We start from the raw sequence: 23,589 nt of genomic DNA, 5'->3' as shown, positions 1-23,589 counted from the left end.
AGAAACAGAATCATCAATAAAATCATTTCAATGCAGTTGAAAATTTGTTTGCAACATATCCACAAAAACAGCAAAAAAATACTGAATACCAAAAAAACTCAAACCCAACCGACCTGACACGACCAGACCAAACCAAAGACCAGACGTGGCCAAGGGCGGGGAACAGGTCAGAGAGGATAAATGAAGTGGAGTAAAAGTCGTGATAGAGGGGGGACAGAGAGAGAGGGAAGGCATTTAATGTATTTATATTGTATTTCATTATGCTTATTTCATTTGTAATGATTGAATTGACAATGGACAGATGAATGGGATTGGACAATTGGACAAATCAACGCCACAGTAGATTGAAGGAGTGAAATGCTATCGAATCGTTTCGTAAACGAAACGAAACGAATCGAATCGAATCGAATCAATTATGCGGCATATTTTTGCTGTTATAAATATTTACGTTGAAATTAATTATTTTATATTAAAATGACCGCAAAACATTTCATGCCCGAATGATGGTCTAGGATGGCCAGTTCAGGTCTGTCCATTTGCATTGCAACGGTTGAAAATGTTGGCCAGCAGATGCTGATGATGTTGATTCTTGTGTCTAGGTTGTGGGTTCTGGGTGGGTCAGTTCTGTTGTGATTGACACGGTAAATGATATTCGCATTATGCACAGGATATGTCGCTGTGTGTGTGTGTGTGCAAACAGGAAACGGAAATGGCAAGCATTGTGTGTGTACAGTTCTTGTTGAAAGTTCCATAGGGAGTGGAGACTGAATGAACAAATAAAGTGCATGCATATTGCATATTTGCTATTTATTGTGCACTGAGAAATTTTACATAAATGCCTTTAAAACATTGACGGACAATGCGATTAATGCAAAACATTCTACATGTATTTTGCTCTCTCTATCTGTCTCTCTCTCTCTCTCTCTCTCTCTGTCTGAATGTCTATAGACACACAAAATGTTTTAATGCTAAAATTAAATTGTTCAATAACATTTGAACAGCATTTTGCATTGATTTATGTATTGTAAGGCAAGCCAAACAAAGCAACCACCTCAACATTTTGCTACATTTGCTGTTTCAGCAGGCATAATTTTCGTCCTCTTACAGGCAAGGCCCATCCATTCATCTAACCAACCATTCATCCATCCATCCATCCGTCCATCCATCGTAGTCGTCGTCATTCTCATCCTCAGAATCCTCATCATCATCATTCTCGTCATCTTCATTCACCTCCTCCTCAGAGTTGTCGTCGTTGTCGTTGTCGTCATCGTCGTCAGGCCCATTCACATTGTAGCTACACACTCTCAAGCCCCTCTGCCCAGCATAAACTCAGCAGAAGAAATGCTCTTTAAGGATCCACTTGTGTGCTTGGGCTCTCAAGTGTCCTTTGCATGTTAGCGAAACCACTCGAAAATATGACGCGTTTGCTGAAGTATGCAAAAATTGCACATGGTACAGAAACACACGGGCAAACACACACACACAAAGAGAGAGAGAGAGAGACTATAGGGAGAGAGAAAAGGAATAAGTTCCCAAACCAACCAGTCAAAAAAGAAAAAGAATAAAAAAAAAAACAAAACAAAAAAAGGGGACAATGCAAATTGAATGGTTTGTCGCTTAAAGTAAAATAAATTCTCCTCCCCCGAATTCTAGCAAATGATCGTTGAAGACGACAAAAAACCGGTGGCACCTTTTGAACCCCAAACAAATGTAATAGAGAATTACGTGTCGTCCCATATAGCGGCACTTGGGGGCGCCGCACTGCACAATCAATCAATGCACGGCAACGGCAACGGCAACGTCGGCGGCAACATCGGCGGCAGCATCATACAATAACCATATAGTTGGCGGCGTTGGCGTTAGCGGCAAACATGAAATATCACACAGCCAAACCCTTTTATGAGCATAAAGTTTGTGCCTAACGATTTCGATTTCGATTTCCTGCCCAAACGTGAGCGTAACCAAATTTTGCTCTAGGGCTTGGCAGTCAGTAAGCCAGCAAACCAGCAAAAACCAAGCAAAACTGAGCAACAGAAAGCAAATCAATTCAATTGCCAAATTATGCCAAGAAAAAAAAAACAAAACAAAAAAAAGAAGCGGAAAAAGAATGAAAAGAAGGCTGAAAATCCATGGCCAATATTTATGCTGTCCCAATATTTGTGGCCACAATTGTTTTGCATGACTCGACACGAATCGAGGCTCAAGATTTGACTTAAGGTTGCCAAATGGATTGGAGGGAGGGGGAAGGAGGTGGAGGGAGGACCAACGTATCGAACGACCGACAACTTGCATTAGCTAATCGATCATCTGGCCATGTTTTTTGTCCGGGACTGCAACAGTTTGTAGCAAAATGTTTGGTCTGGGTTTTGTCATTTTGGCTTCGGTTCGTTTTCGTTTTAGTTTTAGTTTTTTTTTTTTTTTGCGGTTTGCCGTCATTTTTAACTGTCGTCTATCTCTGTTTTTGGGTGTCTTATTGACTCCATCCAGCCAAAAGCAAGCAAGCAACAAACAAACCAACTAACCAAAACGACAACAACAACGACGACAACGGCCTGAGACTATTTTTGTGCATTTTGGCGTAATTATGCCGAAAAAGTAACACGAGCAAATGGCAAACGCGACGCGGCGTTTGATTAATTGTCGAATCGTGCACTCCACCGGGGCTATTTGTTATCTCAAGGCGTTGAAATTATAAATTGTTTCCACAGAGAGCGCAAGCAACCGACTAAACAACTAAACTCTAAAGTGTGAAAGGGTTTCAACCAAACCAAAAAAACTCAAAAAGGGTTCACACAATCAATGACAAGATTGTAATAATAAGATAATATTTAAACTCAAGGGAGAAACAAAGAAACCACCGAGACAACGAGAGAGTGAGTGAGAGATGGGGAGAATCTCAAGTGCTTCACATGAGAACATGTCTTCTGTTTTGGCACGTGATGATATTGTGAGGCAACGACGACATCATTCAGTTGGAAGATGTTAAAAACTCCTCCCCAAAAAAAAAAACCAAATACATTTTGCCACCCAAAATATACATAGGTATATAAAAAAAAAACAAAGACAATGCACACTATGTCTCTCACCTCTTTACCACTCCATTCACTCCATTTCCATTTTGGTTTCCAGCTTCTTGTTCTTCTTGTTGGGGTGTCAGCAGGTATGCCAAACACAAGTGCACACTTGAGACAACCCTCGCCAAAAAGGAGCAGGAGCAGGAGCAGGAGCTGGAGCTGAGAATTGCAGTTGTTGGCACGTGAAGCATAGATCAACCTTATGGTAGAGCATAATGTTGGGTGTGTGAATGTGTGTGTGAGTTCATTCGCTGAGCTGCAATCACGTTAATTAAAAAGGTGCAAATTGTAAAAGACGAATGGTGAATGGCAAAGGCTTTCGGGAATGCCACCAGCCAAAAAAAAAAATAACAGAAAACCCCCCCCTCGACACTGACAGCTGTTAATGAAGGAGACAGAGCAGAAGACGAAGCAGGAGAAGGAGTAGGAGGAGCTGCTGCAATTTAAAGTAATAGAAGATGGAGGAATGCGCTGCTCGCCAGTCACGTGCTTGGCAATTAAACGTATCATAATTTCTTATAGCGTACCTCTCTCATATGGAGGCTGTCCGCCTTATACCAAATACCATAGACATACATATACCGAATGCGTTTCTACATACATTGTAAATATATATACACACATATATCTTCACAGCTCCACTTGGGGCTGCCTTTTTTCTTTTTTTTCTTTCATATTTTTTTGTATTTTTGCATTTTTACATGCATTTTGTATATTAACGCCACGGCCCAAATGAGAAGCGACGCGGCGCAGACAAAAAGGATTTTTCCGCACAACCAAAAAGGATGCGACTGCTACGACATTTGCTTTTGGCCATGGCCGTCTGTGGAAAAATAAAAGAAAAAAAAACCAAACGAACGCAAGCAATGACTGTCTGGGCCTGGGGAGTACATTAAATGAAATCGCCTCGGCCCCAAAGTTACTCCTTCTTCTGCTCTTTCATTTCATCTCCATCTTCATGGACCACGCGGGGGAGTCATAGAAGAATACATACATTTTGTGTTCCTTTTTTTTTTTTTTGTTGTGTTGTTGGCTGGCAATAAGAAAATATGAAATTTCATTTCGCCAACGTTGCCGCCGTCGCCGACGTTGCATGCAACAATGGCGTCAAAGCAGCGACAAATATGCATGGACAACAACAACAGCGACAACATGCCGAGTGGTTTAATGGTCGCCCATATGGGACAGCTGTTAGGCAATAGCAATATTCATAAATGAAGAAGAGCCAAAAGCTAGCTTTAATAGCCATTAGGCTAACCAAAATACTTAAACTTCAGTCTACACATGTTTTTATCTCTAGGAAATAAGTGCAAAACGATAAATGACATTTTTTTCCAGCGCAATGGTACATTAAAGTGGCCAAAATGTATGTAACAGGCATAGGGAAGCTTTACTGATCGATCTAGCCATGACTATAAGAGCTAGAGCTATTAAATTTGGCTCGCAGACTCGTTTAGTTTGTACCCAAATTAAGTTTATTTCAATTTTGTGTCATTATTCCTCTCGCCCCTATAAACTGATTGTTGCCCGCAGTGTTTTACCTATTGCAATTAAATTTCGTACACTAATATTTTTGACTCATACCTAACAACATACCAAATTTAATAAAAATCTGACTCGAAGTAACAAATGTACTTTCAAAGAGTTTGCCTATGTCAGTTGGCGGCGCTAGCATGCCGATGTGCTTGTAAGAGTGAACGAGAGAACATAAGAATGTAAAAAGAATTTTTATACCCTTGCAAAAAGGGTATATTAATTTTGGTCAGAAGTGTGCGACCATATAAAGTATATATATTCTTGATCAGCACGACGAGACGAGTTCAAATAGCCATGTCCGTCCGTCCGTCCGTCCGTCCGTCCGTCTGGATCAACGCAAACTCCTCCTAGACCGTAAGAGCTACAGAGCTGAAATGCATGTAGGCTTGTATATACTGTAGGCGTTGTATATCTCGGATTCAGCCGGATCGGATCACTATATCATATAGCTCCCATTCAAATGGCAAAGTCACGAACAGTGACTTTTCTTAATAACTTCGTTATTTTCTGAGCTATTGTCGTGAATTTTAATATTGGTGAGTTAATTACACATATAAATGACTATGCCAAATTTGATGAAGATCGGGTGACTATATCATATAGCTCCCATAGGAACGATCTTTCGAAAACGGTGACTTTGGTGAATAACTTCGTTACTTTTGACGCGATTGCTTTCAAATTAAACATTTGTTAGTTTAATATATCTGTTAATGACTGTGCCAAATTTGATTAAGATCGGGTAACAATATCATATAGCTCCCATAGGAACAATCGGTGGTAAAAAGTTACTTTGACCAATAACTTTGTGATTTACTATGCTAAGATTGTAGGCCGTTCTTTCACAAACATTAGACTTTTTAGCTTAAACGTTTTTCCACTTTGATGGCTATAGGTAAGGAAAGAGTTACCATAAAAGTTGCAAGGGTATACAAACTTTGACGCGGTCGAAGTTAGCCCCGGCCCTCTGGTTTATAGTAGCTTTATTTTAGCATCGAAACAATCAATCAGACATTGTTACACATGGTGCTCCAGGGTATCTTGAACAATAAATCTAAAAACTTAAGCAAAACAAAACAAATCAGAAGGATGGGGCGAATTTCGGCAAGGTTGAGATGCTTTCTTCTATGAGTTCCTTATTTGCAAGGGTATACAAATATTTATATAAATAAATAAATATTTTATACTAATTCTTTTTCTCTTATTTTAGCTGTAATTCTCAACAAATTCTGGTCATTGCAATACTGAAGTTTTTTAGCAAAGTTTGCTAATGTTAAAACTTAGTAATTTTTGAAATAGATATACACTTAGACAACCTGATCACATTGTTTGTATCGCTTTTGAAATAAATTTCATTGTAAAATTGCCCTTAAGCCGACTTAAAGCCTAAAGATAACATATCAAGGAAAAGTCTATTAAGAAATAAATGAATTATCGTTTTATCGGGCGCTTAGTCCACCTTTCATCGGCAAGATCTAATAAAATTAGAGAAAGAAGTCAAGTCAGCACTTTTAATTGCCGCCTCGATATGATTTAGAAAATGTATCTTTTGCACATTACGTGTTAAGCCAAAGTCTTAGACAAAAAGTTCTTCCTTAGTTTTAAAGCTCTTCTATTCATATCTTATGTATACGATTTTTTTCCTACAATGCGAAATGGCATCAAAAGGCCTTGACGATTAATAAGTTTCTCAAATTAATTAAAGTTTTGTGATTATATTTTGAATGCATTTCAAATTATCCATTTGGATGGAGCCGATCGTACCTATAGTTATTTACATATAGTTATAAACTGTGAACTTCTGTGGCAAGTATAGAAAATAAATCCACATCAAATCGTAAGGGTATACAAAATTTAAATGGACACTTAGTTGATTCATTCCTTTTTCTGGTTTACAGTGTATTTGCAAATGCAAAGTGCATTAAGAAACGTTTAATATAATGCCATTCGATTTGCCATTCAAGTGTGCCTTATAAAATGAAAACCAGATGGCATTTCGAATTGAATAAAAATGTATTAGATGCATTTTCTTCCAATTCTTTTTATTGTTATTTGTGGTGAATTTTTTTAAACGCCAAATCTCAATTATGACAAATTGCAGCAACTACTTTGTATATCATATAAAAACAAAAAACAAAAAAAAAAAAGAATTTACTGTAATTTTCCATTAGAAACCAGTCTTCCGATTCGAGCCAATCTCCCAATCCCCTTATACCACCTCCTGCTGTGATTAAATTTGGCTCGCATATCAAAAACGGTTCAATTAGCTAACAATATTGATTTCGCTGTAAACTTTCATAAAAAAAAGACAAGAAAAAAATCTAAATAAATCTTTGACAGCTTTCAAAAATCTAGCCGCTAGACTCAAATTACGATCTATAGGAAAATCAAATAGTTGGTCGATTTGTAATTAACATTTCATAAATTTGCCAATCATGATAAGAACATTTTTTCCATTAAGAATCAATTAAAATGCAAAGAGGGGAAAACATTATACAACAAGATATTATATATACAAATATGTATGTATGTATGTATGTATGTATGTGTACCTATCAATACTGAATTGGACAAAACTGAACTCAAGTGAGTTGAGTTGAACTGAACTGAGCTAAGCTGAGCGTTGCTGCTGCTCTGTGAGATGAAGTTATCGCGATTGAACCACTTTTCACACAAGATATGAGATAAAGTCTTACTTATAAAGTGTGGCAATAAAAGAAAAATGCATTTTTATTGAAATAACATAATTTACATGAAAACGCCAATAAATTGTCAAGAGATTATATGCAGTTTGGCCAACGTTGTTGTTGCCTGCCTTTGCCGTTGCTCTAATAATTTGAAAACTTGGCATCGACTACAAGATACGCTGTAATTATTGGCGGTTAGTCATCTTACTTGACAATTCAATTTGTGGAACTTTCCTCTAAGACCGAATGACTTTAAATAATATGGCTTTAATGTTTTAGACTTTGATTATAAAATATTCTTTACAGAAGTGCGAGTGGAAAGTGAAGATCAAATAAGAGGAGGTGCAGTTTTTGTATTTTTGAGCTTCTTAAATATATTTTCACAACATAATTGGTTTCCACCTATTTCTAACTAAGTCTTATGCATTTATTACACACATTTTGTTGAATATAGCCTACTCATTGATGGGTATTGGCTAGAAAATACTATATAATATAAATATTATATGGAGAGCGATATAATCGCTAGCTGTGCTCTGTTAAAGAATTGAATTTTGTGCCCGGCAAAGCAACCAGTTCCTCAGTGTTTCCCCTCCCACCCAGTACCAAGTGGCAAGTGGCCAGTGGGCTGCGGCCATTGGGCAATTGGCAATGCGGGACAATGCGGGGTAACCAGCACTTTGCTCTCTGTAGGCTTTGCGCTTTTTGATCTCCTCAAGATTGGCACTTTTGGCGTGGCGTAGCGCCACATACGAATAACTACACACTCATATTTCTATATGTGTGCAAAAAAAAAAAGAAAAAACAGAATAATAATAAAAATTATGCACTTGCTTCGTTGTTGCCGACACAAACTGCAAGAGCAGAAAGGAAAAAAATATAAAGAAAAATTTGCATAGACGAACGACTTTATTTTCGCCTCGATGTGTGTTTGTAATTGTTTAATCGTCATCGTCATCTATGTGGGTTAGAGATATGTGCGGACTGGAATTTGTAATTGAAAAATTTCAATTGAAATTGTTTTTGATGATTGACGCAGCGCAGGGGGCGCTGGCGCCCTCTGGCGTTAAAGCGAACTAAACAAATTAAAGAAGCTTTTTTTGTTTTGTCAAAGGATATTCAATAGACACTTTTACTTTGGGGTTCAAGTCCGAGGACTTTTAAAGAGCTTTTTGTTTTAGTTTTATTCCTTTTTGGTAATATAATTTATGTGGTAAGAACTTTTCAATTATTACCAAATTTGGTAAATTAAATACAAAAATTGTAATTTTGTTTTAACGGTTGTGGAATTCTGTTAGCCAATTTAATGTTGAGTAATTCGAGTTTTCGCATTAACGTCATATGTAAAGAAATATATTTATACATTCTTGGCAAGTTGTGATCTCTATGAGCAAATTAAGTAACAATATAGAAGCCTATATAAAAATATAGATGTTTTACCGTAAAAATTGTTGAAATATAAATATCCAACCGTCAATGTTGTAAGGCATTTGTAATCACTGATTAAATCTATTTGCCAATCGCAAGTCGTCGATTAGCTTGATTCTAGTAGGCGAGGAACTGATAGCTTAGTGGATGGACGTTTTACCTTGGTTTCAAATCCTAAACATTAAAGAATATAAAATTTTAAATGCTTTGCCTAGACAAGAAAGACAGACTTGTATTAAAATTGGGTCTATGTTAAGATAACACAAAGCAATTGATAGTGCTAGCCTTACGTAAGCCACTCAACAACATCATGAACAAAAATTTGGCTGCGTATAAAACAAAAAAAAACAGAAGAAATCAGTTTCTGTATCTAAGGTAGAAGAATACAGATTTGTACTTGCAAAAGATAATTTTGATTAGGTATATTAGTCTAATGATATGGACTTGCAAAACGTGCAAAGATGTTAAGTTTAATGTTAACCTAAAGCTATCAAATTCGGAAACAAAATTATCTTCTCTTTAAATAGTAAATATGGCCAATTTGTCGATGACGAACGTGATATTTATACGCTTTTAAATTAAATAAAATAACCAGAAAGGCTAACTTCGACCGCGTCAAAATTTCTATACCCTCTTATCAAATTTCTTATTACTCTGTCCTCACCTATAGCCGTCAAAGTGAAAAATCGTTTTATCTAAAAAGTCTAATGTTTGTGAAAGAACGGCCTACAATCTTAGCATAGTAAATCACAAAGTTATTGGTCAAAGGAACTTTTTACCACCGATTGTTCCTATGGGAGCTATATGATATTGTTACCCGATCTTAATCAAATTTGGCACAGTTTATAGGTTATCGTTAATAGGTCTAAGAAACTCACACAGGAAATAACGAAATTATTAAGAAAAGTCACTGTTCGTGACTATATAATAAAGAGATGCGTTGCAGACTTCTGAACAAAATTAATATAGCCTTTTTGCAAGGGTATAATAAGATAATTTGGTGTTTTATTAGTTTTTATTGATCTCAAAAACTGCAACACACTTAATACTCAAGTTGTCCCCAGTTTGATGTTTAAACAAGTTTCAAATAATTTCTTGTATGGTCTCTTACCAATCAGCATCATCAATTAACAAATGGAACTTCTTCTGCTTTTAAACATGTGAAACATTTCTGAAAGTATACAAAATGAAAATAAATTGAAATTTATTAATACAATTTAGATAAAAGAATGCAGATTTTATTTTTGTTTGTTGTGTTAGTATCATTTAAATAACTAAGATATTTTTGAATACATTGAGACAGGTGTGGTGCTTGCTGCTTATCAGTGTTGTAGATACTTTTCAGACTCTCAAATGAATTTTAAGTAAATGGAATGTTTTTCTTTTTGATTTTTTTTTTTTTTTTCTGTAGGAGAATGAGAGAATTTCTTCCATTGGCCTGGGAAAAATGTGAGGCATTTCACTTAAGTGAAAAATTCCAACTGATTTATAACAAAACACATACAAGAAACAAAAAAATTTTAATGTAATATTTTGTTAAATACAAAACTCTAATCCCTTGTCTCAGACATCATCAGCCACATGCTGGTCTCGGTCTCCGTCTCCGTCTAGGTCTCGGTCTCTGTCTTCCTAATGTATTAGAAAAGGAGGATCGGATGATGAGTAGCAGGGCAGAGGAGGGAGGAGGGCATAGGAGAGAGCCCACTCACCAAAAGAAAGGAAAACAGCACTAACAGGAAAACAAACATTCAAAAAGCAACGCCCGCATTCCAATGAAAGCGCCAGCAGCTGCACGAAGCAAACGGCGAACGACAAACGGCAATGGCAACGGCAACGGCAACAAGATGGGGCAAAAGAAGAAGAGGCATGCAGGCACACAAGTCAAAGAAATTTGCTGTTAATTCACGTATTAACCTTTTGACATTTGGCAGCATCGCCGGCAACGATGACGACGACGACGACAAAAAAAAAACACAAACGAAAAACAAAAACAAGTCGCCAGAATTCCAATATGGAGATACAGATGCTCATGAAGGGTAAGAGAGAGGCTGGTGGGTTAGGCGAGGAGGAGGGCTGGGCACATCTGCCATAGAAAAACTGTGTCAATGTGCCAACAAAATGTTGCTGGGGCGTCGGTTCTTCATGCATATGTACATATGTGTGTTTGTGTGAAGATGTGGCATGTGGGCGGGCGCAAGCTGCGATCGTTACTACAGCCACGCCAAATGGAAAGCCAAGAAAAATCGAAGACGACAACGGCAACGGCGACGGACGGCGACGGACGGCAACGGATGACGGTGATGCCGCCTCGTGTCTCTAAAGTACGTGCGCGGCTCAATGACTTTCAATTAAATCAATATTCATCGTTTTGGCTGAGGCTGCCTCGAGGCTAAATGGCAATGGGCCATTCCGACTGCGACTCCAACTATGACTATGACTCCAAGCTCCAACTCCGCTCCTTGATTAGACGCGACAACAGCAACAGCAAAAGCAACAACAACAACAGCGCACAACGAGCAGCAGCAACAGCAGCAGCAGCAGCCTAACAGCAGCATGGGAAAATGTGCAATTTTGGCCAAAAAAATAAATAAGCCAGCCAGGCTTTTTGAGACTGTGCCAAGACCAAGACCTGACCGAACCCGGGCTCACATTCATTGCGCAAATTTGTGTGGTGTGGATTGGGGACGACTGCCTTCTGACTCTCTGCTGTTTAGTCTGCCTGACTGCAATCAAAGATACACCAAAACTAAAACTTAACAAAAAAAAAAACAGAAAAAAGCAAAGCAAAAATAAACATTTGAACTACTAGCCCGTGCCTTTCACAAAAAACCAAAAACAACAAAAAATAAGACAACCTAGAAAGGAGGCGGGCGAAAAAAACCGCGCGCAAATAATTAATGTTTGGCAATAATCGAAGACACCTTCAGAGGCAAACATCGCTCGATGGCTGTCTGTGTGTCTGTCTGGTGAGTTGGGGTTTTGCTGCTGGTGTCCAACTTGGCACGACAAGTGCACCCGATGGCCATGCAAATGAGACATTTGCGGGAGGCGTACATATTTTTGTTTTTTTTTTTTTTTGTTTTGGGGTCTAAAAATCTACTCCGCTCATTTCAATTTACAGCGGGGGGTAAATACAAAGTAGACATCAGATTCGATATGTTTATGAGACGGGGGAAGGAGTGCTGAGAAAATATTTTCAAGATTATAATTGAATTCATCATGATTTAAAAGTGGATATTTTTTTTTGGAAAGGAAACCGTAACGTATCGTGGCATGTGAACCGTTTAAAAGGTTACTTATACACCTAAACTTTTAATGGAAAGTAAAGTAAAAACGAACATATTTGTTAAAGATATTAGCATAATAATACCATTTAAAGATTAACATTAATTGTTATCAAAACAAATAACATAATTTTTGATTTAAACTTCACACCTTTTTTTTACTGATAACCTTTGGCCTTTTGCGGGAGAGCCAATCTATTATAAAAAAAAAATTATTTTAAATATATATTTGTATCTGTAAGTTTTCGAATTTTTAATGCAAATTAGAGAATCAATTTTCTATATTAATGTTAGGACATGATTTTTATAAATCTTAGTTTTATATTAATTTAAAAGCAAATTGTCATCGAATGTTGAAAAAATGAAGTAAGTAAGTCGTCTCGCCGACTTAGGTATACCATACACCAGTAAAGCAAATATTTCAACTTTATTAAACAAATGCATTTTCACATGCTTCTTACAAGCATATCTTAGTATCTCGCTCACTCAATCATACGAGCACCCTAGCGCCCCCACCAGCCAACGGCCAACTCCGGCCTTATGGAAAAACGTTTATATGCATAACTCGACTGTTTTTTGTCCGATTTTGATCAAACTTGGTATTTTGCTAGATATTAGTATTAAATTTAAGTGTGCCAAATTTGATTGCATAAGGTAAAAAAATACGGGAGATAATCAAGTTTTTCAAATTACGGGGGCGGAAAAGGGCGTGGCAAAATTTTTACACATACAAAATGTGTGCATTTACTAGGCAAATATACATACCAAATATGGTGTCTCTAGCTGGAATAGTTTTTGAGATAAACGCTTTTATTAAACTGCGGGGGCGGAAAGGGGCGTGGCAAAAATTTGAAATAAACTTGATCACTCTACATACTACACGAGTCTACATACAAAATTTGGTGGCTCTAGCTCTTATAGTCTCCGAGATCTAGGTGTTCATACGGACAGACGGACAGACGGACAGACGGACGGACGGACAGACGGACAGACGGACGGACAGACGGACATGGCTAGATCGACTCGGTTGTTGATCCTGATCAAGAATATATATACTTTGTGGGGTCGGAGATGCTTCCTTCTGCCTGTTACATACATTTTGGCGACTTTAATATACCATTTCACCCTATGGGTGTATGGTATAAAAAGAAGGTAGAGTTTGACCCAATTTTGTAAAAAAGTCCACTAAATTTTTGACCTATTAATAAGATTTGCATTTTTTAAATACTCCAAAAATTAAACAAATTAAATTATGACATACTCTCAAAATATACATATATAAGAATACCTTGCTAGTTTTGGTATTTTCGTGCCTCCCGAAAATATAACATAAAGCATTATGTTTAAAAAAGATATCAGTTCCGAAAATTGTTTGAAGTTTTGGAAAAGCGAAGACTTTTTGAGAATATCCCAACTTTTTAAATTAATTTTTTGTCACCTGATTACCTGTTTTAATGACGCTGGGGTGCTAAAAAGCACAGGCCCCGCAGCATATGCTAATCTTGCCATATGGCAAATCCGGCACTGAATACACTAATAGCTCATTGAAGATTCTCCTTGATTAATAATCAGATCAATATCTTTTAACCCTCTATAGTTATGTTAACTTTTTTTTACATTGTGTTTTTTTTAAATAATCACTATAAATGTTAATCTGAATAATTAAATTAAAATTTTACAAAAGTTTTATTATATAAAAAAATGTACTTTATGATTAATGAAAGGCAACGATGAATATATAATACAAGAATCCAGATGAGCAGCAAAGAATCTAAAGCTCCAATTTGAAGTGTTTTGTTTTAATTTTAAGAACATTTATTTTATTATTCATAATTAAGAAGTTACGTTTGTATCGAATCAATTGAACAACATTGAACTAATGTAATTTGATTGGATCCTAGTCTTGACTAATTGGTATTTAATTTAATTTGTTTCTTATTTTTCCGAATTTTGTAGCTAGACACAATTATTCAGTTATTAAATAATTATATTTGATTTGATTTATTGTACATGATTTTAAATGAAATAGCCTCGATAAAAATTATAGCCAATTCTTGAACCAAATCCTGCATGGTGAAAGCGTTAAGTAGATGGAGCCACCCAAATAAAAGGTCCTGTGCAGTATTTGCTATGCTTTGACGCTTTCTTGGCCTCTGACGAACTCGTAGATGAAGCAAAAAATTGCTAAAATCATGCCCATTAGCCATATGGCACCGATTACATAATAATATTGCAAATCATTTGATTTCACTTTCATGTATCTAGCGCCATTGAAAAAATGCAATTGTCCACTGCGTATGCCATCAGCAAAGCTATCCGTTCTCAGTTTTAGCCAAATGCCGCCCTCAAATGCACGTCTCATATACCTATTGAAAATTTGCAAATAGGGTAAACCATAGCGTATGGGTATTTGGAATGGCTGCTGATCCACAATTTTCGTTAATTTATGAAATAGCGGTGGGCGCAAGAATTTCTGCTGATATAGGGCAAAATCAATGCGATCCTCATAGCCACAATGCAAATAACTGGTATTCAATTGCCTGCGATAGATGTCCACCAATAGTTCGGATGTGACAATCATGCGGGATGCCAATTCTGGATGAATATCAGGCAATTGATGAAAATGCTTAATTTCCGTTTCGATAACTGGCAATGTGAGATCAGTACCGGGCAGATCGTCAAATGTGTTGACCTGCTTCTCATAGAGTCCTGCTGCCAGACTAGTCGATAATTGGGCCAAATACAAATTGGTTAACATAAATCCAGCTACGGTTAATAATACAAAGATTACCAAATGTCGTGAGGCCGTTGCTCCCGCTGGTAGAAATAATGACAGACAAAGAATCTGAAGGAAAGCCAAACTAAAATTTAGATTATGTTCTTGACATGATGCTGTCACATATAAAGCTCCACTGCAATAGATTATCATTGTTAGCCAAATTAACCAAGTGCTCCTAGTGTAGGGTTTCATCAAGTACACAAATCTGGGCATAAGACCGCCTGTCGGTGCCATTACAAATAAATTCTCATGAAACAATATAACACTTCTGGTGAAATTTGTAGTGGGTAGCACTAGAAATGGTAGAAAATCAATCGAACGATTGCTCAATGAATCATAGGCCTCCTTTAGGGTGTACACAGGTCTAGTCCTTATTGTGCCATTATGATGCGCTATGAAAGCCAATACCATATTTAGCATGTAACCAGCATAGATATCATTATTCTTATCATCTCTATACATAAAGGCACGTGGTGCTCCCACCATTACAACACCACAATTTATCGCATAGCCATGAAAATTCCAAAGTAAAGCACGTGTCCTTTGATAATACTGCTCCGTGTCGGTAAGGTTAAGTACATTGAGCTCTGGATATGGCATATAGCTATATAGTTGTTGAATTTCAGGGATTAAAACCAATATATGCACCATACCCATATTCCAGCAATATGCGAATAATTGCTATAATCTCCACCAATTGGCTTCCGTATAGATAATAAGTACATGTAATTGTTGTCTTTGCCATAACCATTTGGTGAGATAATTCAAAGTTATTTCCCATTGTCTTACATCCAAATTGATAATTGTTAGTGTCCGTTCGGTAAAATTATCCTTTAATACAAATTGCTCTCCTTCATTGTAATGGGTTAACCATATTTTTGGCACCACATTCCATTGTTGTTGTTGTAGCAATAACTTAGATGCCCCAAAATCGATGTAAATGTTAAGCTCCATGCCATATAAATTGTTTAACTGTTCAATACATTGCGTTAGATAAACAACATTGCCAACATTGCCATCCAAAAGCGTTAGATTATGCAGCAAGTTGAGATATAATGTTCCCATTTTCCATACCAAATACAATACAAACACAACTCGTATTCGAGCTCTTATTTATATTTATACCCCACAAAGGAAAAACGAAAAAAAAACCATGTCAAATTACACAATTAAGTTGTCAGAAATGTAATAAAAACTACAAGTCATTTTAAGGCATAGCATATCATCAATGCTCATCATCGCTTCTCCTTCCCCTTTTCAGCAGTGAATTAGTAACATTTATTCTTGCATTAAGTACATTTTCCAGACAAAAGACCATAATTGATATTATTAAACCCAATGCCCAGATGGCAAATCCATAGAAATGAAACGACAAATTCGAGGGCCTAGAGAAAATTTCCTCATTACGCATTAATGTATAGACACCAGCTTCGATTAATTGACGCCAACTATCTCGTTTCATTTTGTCCAATATACCAAATTCCTGTATGCGTCTTAGATAATTGTTGAGCAAATCCATATATGGCAAACCATCGGCAACCAACCAGCTTAATAGAGAACTATCAATGCTTGTACGTATCACTTTAAAGCGTGGAATTTTCAACATATGCTGTTGATAGATAATTCCTTCGAGACGATCCTCAAAACTTGTAAATATATATGAAGTATTTAGTCTATTGCGTTGAACCCGCACACCATCCTCAGGCAATGTGACAATATTATTTGACACCCTTTTGGGTAGATTAGTATAATTTTTCATAATGTCCACATAGAAGGCATCTTGGATCATGGGGAAGGGAGCATTTTCCAAATCAGCCAAACTATTGTATTGCCGCTCAAAGACTCCTGATGTCAGCATACTTGAGAGCTGAGCCAAATAGACATTAGTTAAAATAAATCCAGCGATTGTTAATATTAAATAGATAAGAAAATTTTGCCAATTTGCAATCCGTATTGTATGATTTGAGATATATAACATATGACATAGACCGATTAGAAATGACATACCAATTGATTGGTTAGAACTCATAAAGAGCATTATCATGGCATAAATAATTGCAACAATTAGGGCCAACCAAAGGGTCCAGGTGAAGGGCTTGACAAAATATAAAGAATTTTCAATGGGTCGCGGATGTGGTACGGCGACATATAAGTGTAATATTTGCATTGTCACCGTATTGGTTGTATTCCAATGTAATTCCTTGGGATAACATATAAAGTCAATTTTTTTGCTCACCAGATAACTATATAGAAGAGGATAGATATCATAATTATTCGATGGTGGATATTTCACATATGCTATAGTGCCATTATAACGCTTAGCAAATTCTCGTATGGCATCAAACATATATCCTACTTTTTTCTCTTCTCCCTTACGATTGATGAAATCAAAATAACGTGGTTCCACTGTCAAATTGATCGTACGCATCTCATGACCCATTAAATTTCGTAATTTCAATTGTCTTCCCTTTAGATAATCATTAATACTATTTAGTTTAAGCACTTTTAGCTTAGAGTATGGTAAATAACTATATAACGATGTTTGTCCATAGAGTAAAAGCACATTTATGAAACTCTGACGATAGCAATAATTATATAGCTGAAGTTGGGAGTTTTCAGAGATTTCCTTCTTCTTGCTTATGAAGACAAGTTGTATTTGGTGTAACTTCTGGAGTAAGTTTTTAAGAAATTTAGCAAGTTGTCCATTCATTTGCATATCTTTCATGTATATTATGATTAATGTTTTCTCCGTAAATCGTCCAATAAGATGAAAATTATCAGTTTGATTTCCGTTAATGTTGAACTCCATTTTAGGTATATCCAGATTTATCATCGACTTCTTCTCAAAATTAATAAATACATTGAGCTCTATGTTAAGAGCTTCGTTTAGTTTGGAAATCTCGTGACATCGATCACAGGATAAAACGAGAAATTGTTGAAGTAAAAGTAATAACCACTTAAGGGACTGCTGCATTGCCGTCAACTGATTTTAGAGTTTGATAGTCAGCTAGTCTATATATACATATATACTACTAGAAACGTGACATTCACATTTATTTCAACCCTTTTAAAAGCTAATTGCTCGCTAAGTGCTAAGTGCCACCCTTTCGGTGACAAACACAATGAGACTTATTAACCAACCGAATAATAATAGAAAATATGCAAAACAATAGAATTCATTATCGAATACATGCAGCTCTAAGCTCTTGGACATACGAAAACTAATTTCACCACTCAATATACCCTGATCGTAGGCATCGGCTTTTAATTTTTCCAATATTCCCGTTTCGTAAATCTGTCGCAAATAATTATTAAATAGCTCCACAAAGGGACAACCATGTCGAAGGGGTATAAAGAATGCCATTTGATAGAGAACTTGATCAATGATTTTGATGATCGGCACGTGTAGAAATTTCTGTTGATATAATTCGAAATCGATGCGATCTTTTATGGCAGTATGTAAGGCACTTGTATTTAAACTCTTTCGCTGAGCAATTACTTCCGTTAAGGGTATTGTTTGTATGATATCCAAAATACGCGAATCGATGGCTCCATTTTTAGCGAAATCTCTCAATGTTTCTGTATCGAAGTTATCCTCTAGCAGCTTTAAATTGACATTGACTAAGTCATCGATACTATTGATTTGTTTCTCATATAGACCAGCTGTTAGCATGCTCGATAATTGGGCCTGATACCAATTGGTAAGCATAAATCCAACGCCGCAAAGTATTAGGAAAGTTCCAACAAGTCGCCAACCATGACCATAATGATTAATATAAGTTAATGGCAAATAGAGAAACAATTGCAATATTTCTAAAAAAGTAGCTGCCAAATTTTGACCTCTATAACGCAAGCAGGCCAAAAGTATTGTACTATAAATCAGTGAGACCATAAGTAATATCCAGACTTCCAATTTAAAGGGTCTCAAGAAGTAAAGAGCCTTTGGCAACGGTCGTGCAAAAGGCACCATAACGTGTACATTCACATTGTAGAGTATATCAGAGCGATAAAAGTATAACCAATTTGCAGGTATCGAAATTCTGGGCATCAAATCAATGCGTCCTGTTAAAAATGCCGCTGCATACTCTCCAAGGGGTACAACTTCCATATTCTCGTGCACCTTGATCTCAGTTCCATTATAGTATCCAATAAACTGATGTATTAGCTCATAAAAGTAACCAGCATATACTAATTTGCCATGACGATTGATATACTTAAAGACACGCGGGGAATTTGATTCGACGGTAAAACGTATTTCCTGTCCATGTAGATTTCTAAGACGTGTCAATTTGTAATAATCCTTTAAATGATGCACCAGATGAATCCGTATACTCGGATATGGTTCATAGGTATATAGGAAGCGAGTCTGTAAGTCCACGACCAAAACATGAAGATATCCATTATCTAGGGCTTGCTCGAAGAGATATTTAATGGATGCTTCTGATGATGATGATGATGCTGATGACGATGACGCTGAGTGGAGATATAATATTGGTACATACTGGAGACCCCAAAGTAAATGCTTCTGCCATAAAAGTTTTTCAATTAATGACACCATATCTTTATCTGTACACACTATGACTAAAGATTTATCACTATAAGTGCCCAAAAGTCTGAACACTCTTGCTGTAGTATTCATCCATACAGTGGGTAAATCATTGAGTGTTAAATATTCATTTCGCTCACAAGCCACATATATATTAAATTTTAATTGAAGATCCTGATTTAATTGTTGAATGATATCAGTGACCAACCAAGCAGCAGTTGCAGACGCTTGAGGTACCAAAACCACAAATAAAATCACTAGGTAAAGCATTCCAACTCCGAATCCGAATCCTGTCAAAGGGATACTAGTCTGATTTTTATTGTATACTGCCCTGTTTATATATCTATACGTGAGAGATCTTTATCAGGTCATAACCTAACAATAACACTCGAATAGTTATTTGAAGTTTAAGTTAAAGTCCAAGGCCAAATCGTGCACAGGTGACCCGCCACCGCCAATCGCCAGCCGCCTTCACTTATCGCCCATCTACCAAATTGCCCCTTGACCACGACCGCGTAATTGTTTATGGCTTGACTTGATCTAACGTGACCAAACTATTGCTAAATGTCATAGATATTGTTAATAAAATTACATGCTTAAATAGCAAATGCACTCGCACATTGTTAATAAAAAAAGCAACAAACGTGTAGCATAGGGTGATTGCCGCTGATGAATGTGGTGGTGCTGCTCGTGGTGGTGGTGGTGGTGGTGGTGTTGGTGGTATTGGTTTTAGATGTGTTAGTGGACTCAACGCCAATCTGGGCGGTGATGTAAGAAATTATGTCACCTGGATGGTATGTGAATGATTGAAAGCTATAGATAAAACTGAACAACTGTTGTTTTTACTACACCAAACATTTTCATATTTAATGTGACAATTTAATTAATAAAACAAAAAACAAATAAATGTTTATTCAAATGCAGAAACACTTCACCATAGTAGGAAAAATATTTGACCCTGTCAAAGAGAGTTTAGTTTTGTTTACTAACTAAATTTGTAGTCTTTTCAATATTTTAAATTAAAGGTGAATTCATTTGGTAAGATGAAAAATTCCGAAAATGCATTCTGTGCAGTTGCTTTTCCCGTTTTATGTACAAGAAAATCAATAAAGTTGTGCCCGTTTGATTGAAAAGTATGCATAAGAGAGCCCCAGAGGATGGAGTTGAGGGCATGCAAATTTATAACTTTGATTTTGCCGTTTTCGAAACTTGTTTGCCCACATGCAAGAGAAAAAAAAACACAAAACTAAATTGCCAAAGACATTGAAATTGAAATCGCTCATAAATTTTATGTCTAATTGTAAAGAATGGCTGCAGACCTTGGGAGCTCAAATCAAAATGTTCCATGTGTCCACTAAAAATGTTTTTTTCTTTTGCATTTTTTTTTTGTTATTTGTATTGCTGTTGGGTTGGTTGGTAGGTTGTTTGGTTGGCTACTGCAGACAAAAATTTGCAGAAAATGTCTGACAAAATTATGAAGCTACACAAATCTAACGAAACGACCCCACAATAGCAACAGTAACAGCAGCAACAGCAACTGAAATCGCAAAAATAAATAAATATAAATTGCAAACGCAAACATAAAGAGCTATTGACTGTTGACTTTTATGAACAATTAGGCGGCAGCCACTTAAAATGGCGAATATATTGAAAGATGCAGGTATAAGACGATGAAGATGGAGAGAGAGAGAGAGAGAGAGCGCAACAAAAGCTACATATAAGGCACAGATTATACATATATATATATATATACATATATATATACATATATGTGCGATACGATACAATAGATTGGAATTGGTTAATCGTAATGGTAATGGCTTCTCTATGGGCCAGGCCCAATAATAATTTACAATTGATTAGATCGACAGCACGCAAAAGCAAACCAGCAGCAAATAGGGAGGTGGATATTGGTAGGCGTGTCTGTACCCCCCCATAAAGGGGGCTGTGTTTGTGGTGGGAGAGCTGGGGGAGGCAAGGCAATTGGAACTTGCAAAAGCCATTTGGACTTTAATTAATGCATTCAAAGCATTTATGTAAATGGCGGGAAATAATTTATCACCCATTCAAGACAAAACACAAATCTCAGCAAACTGCAGCAGCAATCAAGTGTTTCATCCAAGCATTGCACATTACAGTAAGCACCAGCTATAAGGGCTGACTCCTCACTAAAAGGTAATTCTGAAAACGAAAAGTGCTTTAGGTCATCTGCGATATTTTGACTAAAAAAATGATATACCTATATATATATGTATATCACCTGCTTAAAGAGCGTTTTCTATCTCTTGGGTTTGAAGAATGGTGGAATTTTTCTCCCTAAAGTATGCAATATAAATTAGAGTTGGGCCAAACGACTCATTTTGATAATTAAACAAGTTCATTTCACAGACTCACTTGTTCAAATGACTCACCTTCTGATTTGTTCAGTTGGCTCGCAGACTCATTTGTTCAATTGATACACATACTCATTCGTTCAGCTGGCTCACTGACTCACTTGTTCAGACTGTAGTCACCAGTCAAATGTTTGCAACGATTAAACCATCTCAAACTAATCTACATACATATATAGTCAATTTAATTATTATAAAAGTAAGAATAAGTTTCTAGTGACTATCGTTCAGAGTATTTGAACTCAAAGATTTCATGTATCATTGAAATAAATTTATAAAGAGATCTTTTTGTCAGTTTTTACTGTTTACAAAAAAAAATAAACTAAAATGTATTTGATTTTGCTTTCTGCCTTTTTTCTCGCGCCGTTCATTAGCGTACCGCCCACGCATTGGGCATTAGTGATGGGCGTGGTCATTCTAAACATTTTTCTCAATGCTTTTTTTTTTGTTGTCGCTTTATTCCATTTTTTTCATTGCGGCATCGTTTGATTTTCTTGGCTTTTGTTGCTGAATTTTATATAATTAGTACTTAATTTATAATTTTTGTGGCGCACACAAAAATTGCAATAAAATTGCTTTGCTATTTTTTTTTTTTTTTTTTTGTATATTTGTTTGTTGTTGTTGTTGCTAGAGAAATCGGCGCAAGGTCAGCGATTTGAGATTTGAGAAAAGGCGGTTGTGGTGGGTTGGCCTGAGGCGTGTTGCCGTGTGGGTGGCTGGCTGGCTGGCATCTGGCATTTGCCAGATAACTTCAATTTAACTTGACTGCATTTAATGGGAGGGAATTTTCATGACAATCTATGGTGATTGATTGAGAAAACAACAACAAATCATTGCATTAATTTTTTTTTCTTAATGCATTTCTACAAAAATCTAAACAAAATTTGTGTGGGTACAAATGGTGTGGGTAACAAAAAAAAATAAGACAAGTATGCAATTAGTCCAAAGATGTTGAACTTATACATTAATGAAATGCCATTAACTTGCACTAAACATAGATGCATATAAAGGTATAACAACTAAAAAACTGGACTGAGTAATCAACAGTGTCTTTTTTTATAATTCGAGGAAGCATAAACATACAAAATTCTTATCTCTATTATCATTTTAACTTTCGGGATATAATATTTTCTTTGTATATAAATTTCTTGACTCGTTTTTTGTCTAGGTAATGGTTAAAAAATTACCAAAGGGCACAGCAATGTATAACATAACATTTTGCCCAAATTAGTTGTTTACTTGAATTAAACTTAACTGGACAACAGTTAGCCTTAACGGGGTGATTCTCCAGACTGTAGATAAGTTTATGTACCTGGGCCTCACCATCGACAATTTACAGCTCTATGTATAAGACCATTGAAATTCTCTAACAATCTTTAACACGGAAGTCTCTTTATATGCGTAACGCAGTCATCCACGGAGACCCCAACATCTCGTCCGATAAGTGCGAGATCCGGAGGTATGGCATTCGGTCCCGCTCCAGGCTGGTAGCCCATGACAATGTACTGGACCTCAATCTGCTCCACAACAGCATGCAGACCAGGCGTTTAAAAAGATGTCAACCCCTTGTCCTGCCACATTTTTGATAACGTTAAAATTGTCCACAAGTTTAAGCCTTGAAAGTGTAGAATAGAATTACAATTCTAGAGTCAAAAAACAAAGTCTTTCAAAGAGCAAACTTAAGTGTTTAACCCTTTTGAACTTAAGAGTACCTAAAGGCACATATCGATATCGTTGATAAATTAATTTAAATAAATTTCAAAATTTTTCAAAAAGCTATTCGTTTTGATAATTTTTTTTTTTTAAATTTTATGACAATTGATTAAAAATTCACATGCCTTGGAGGGTTAAGATCAACGTGCACAGGT

At 36.4% G+C, this 23,589-nt stretch overlaps 1 protein-coding gene across 1 annotated transcript; it reads right to left on the bottom strand.

Moving 5' to 3' along the window:
• Nucleotides 1-1,122: 1,122 nt before the first annotated feature.
• LOC6646400 lies at nt 1,123-22,137 on the bottom strand. The gene is made up of 6 exons (XM_023178051.2): nt 22,101-22,137; nt 19,976-20,118; nt 18,871-19,151; nt 15,106-15,389; nt 14,258-14,772; nt 1,123-1,314 (listed from the first exon to the last, which is right to left on the bottom strand). Exons 1-6 carry the CDS (start codon nt 22,135-22,137, stop codon nt 1,123-1,125), a joined length of 1,452 nt encoding a protein of 483 aa, XP_023033819.2.
• Nucleotides 22,138-23,589: the final 1,452 nt, after the last annotated feature.

This window comes from Drosophila willistoni (genome assembly GCF_018902025.1).
Source record: "Drosophila willistoni isolate 14030-0811.24 chromosome XR unlocalized genomic scaffold, UCI_dwil_1.1 Seg143, whole genome shotgun sequence".
NCBI lineage: Eukaryota > Metazoa > Arthropoda > Insecta > Diptera > Drosophilidae > Drosophila > Drosophila willistoni.
Note: the sequence above shows the minus strand (reverse complement) of the source record. Positions and strands in the feature narration are given on the sequence as shown.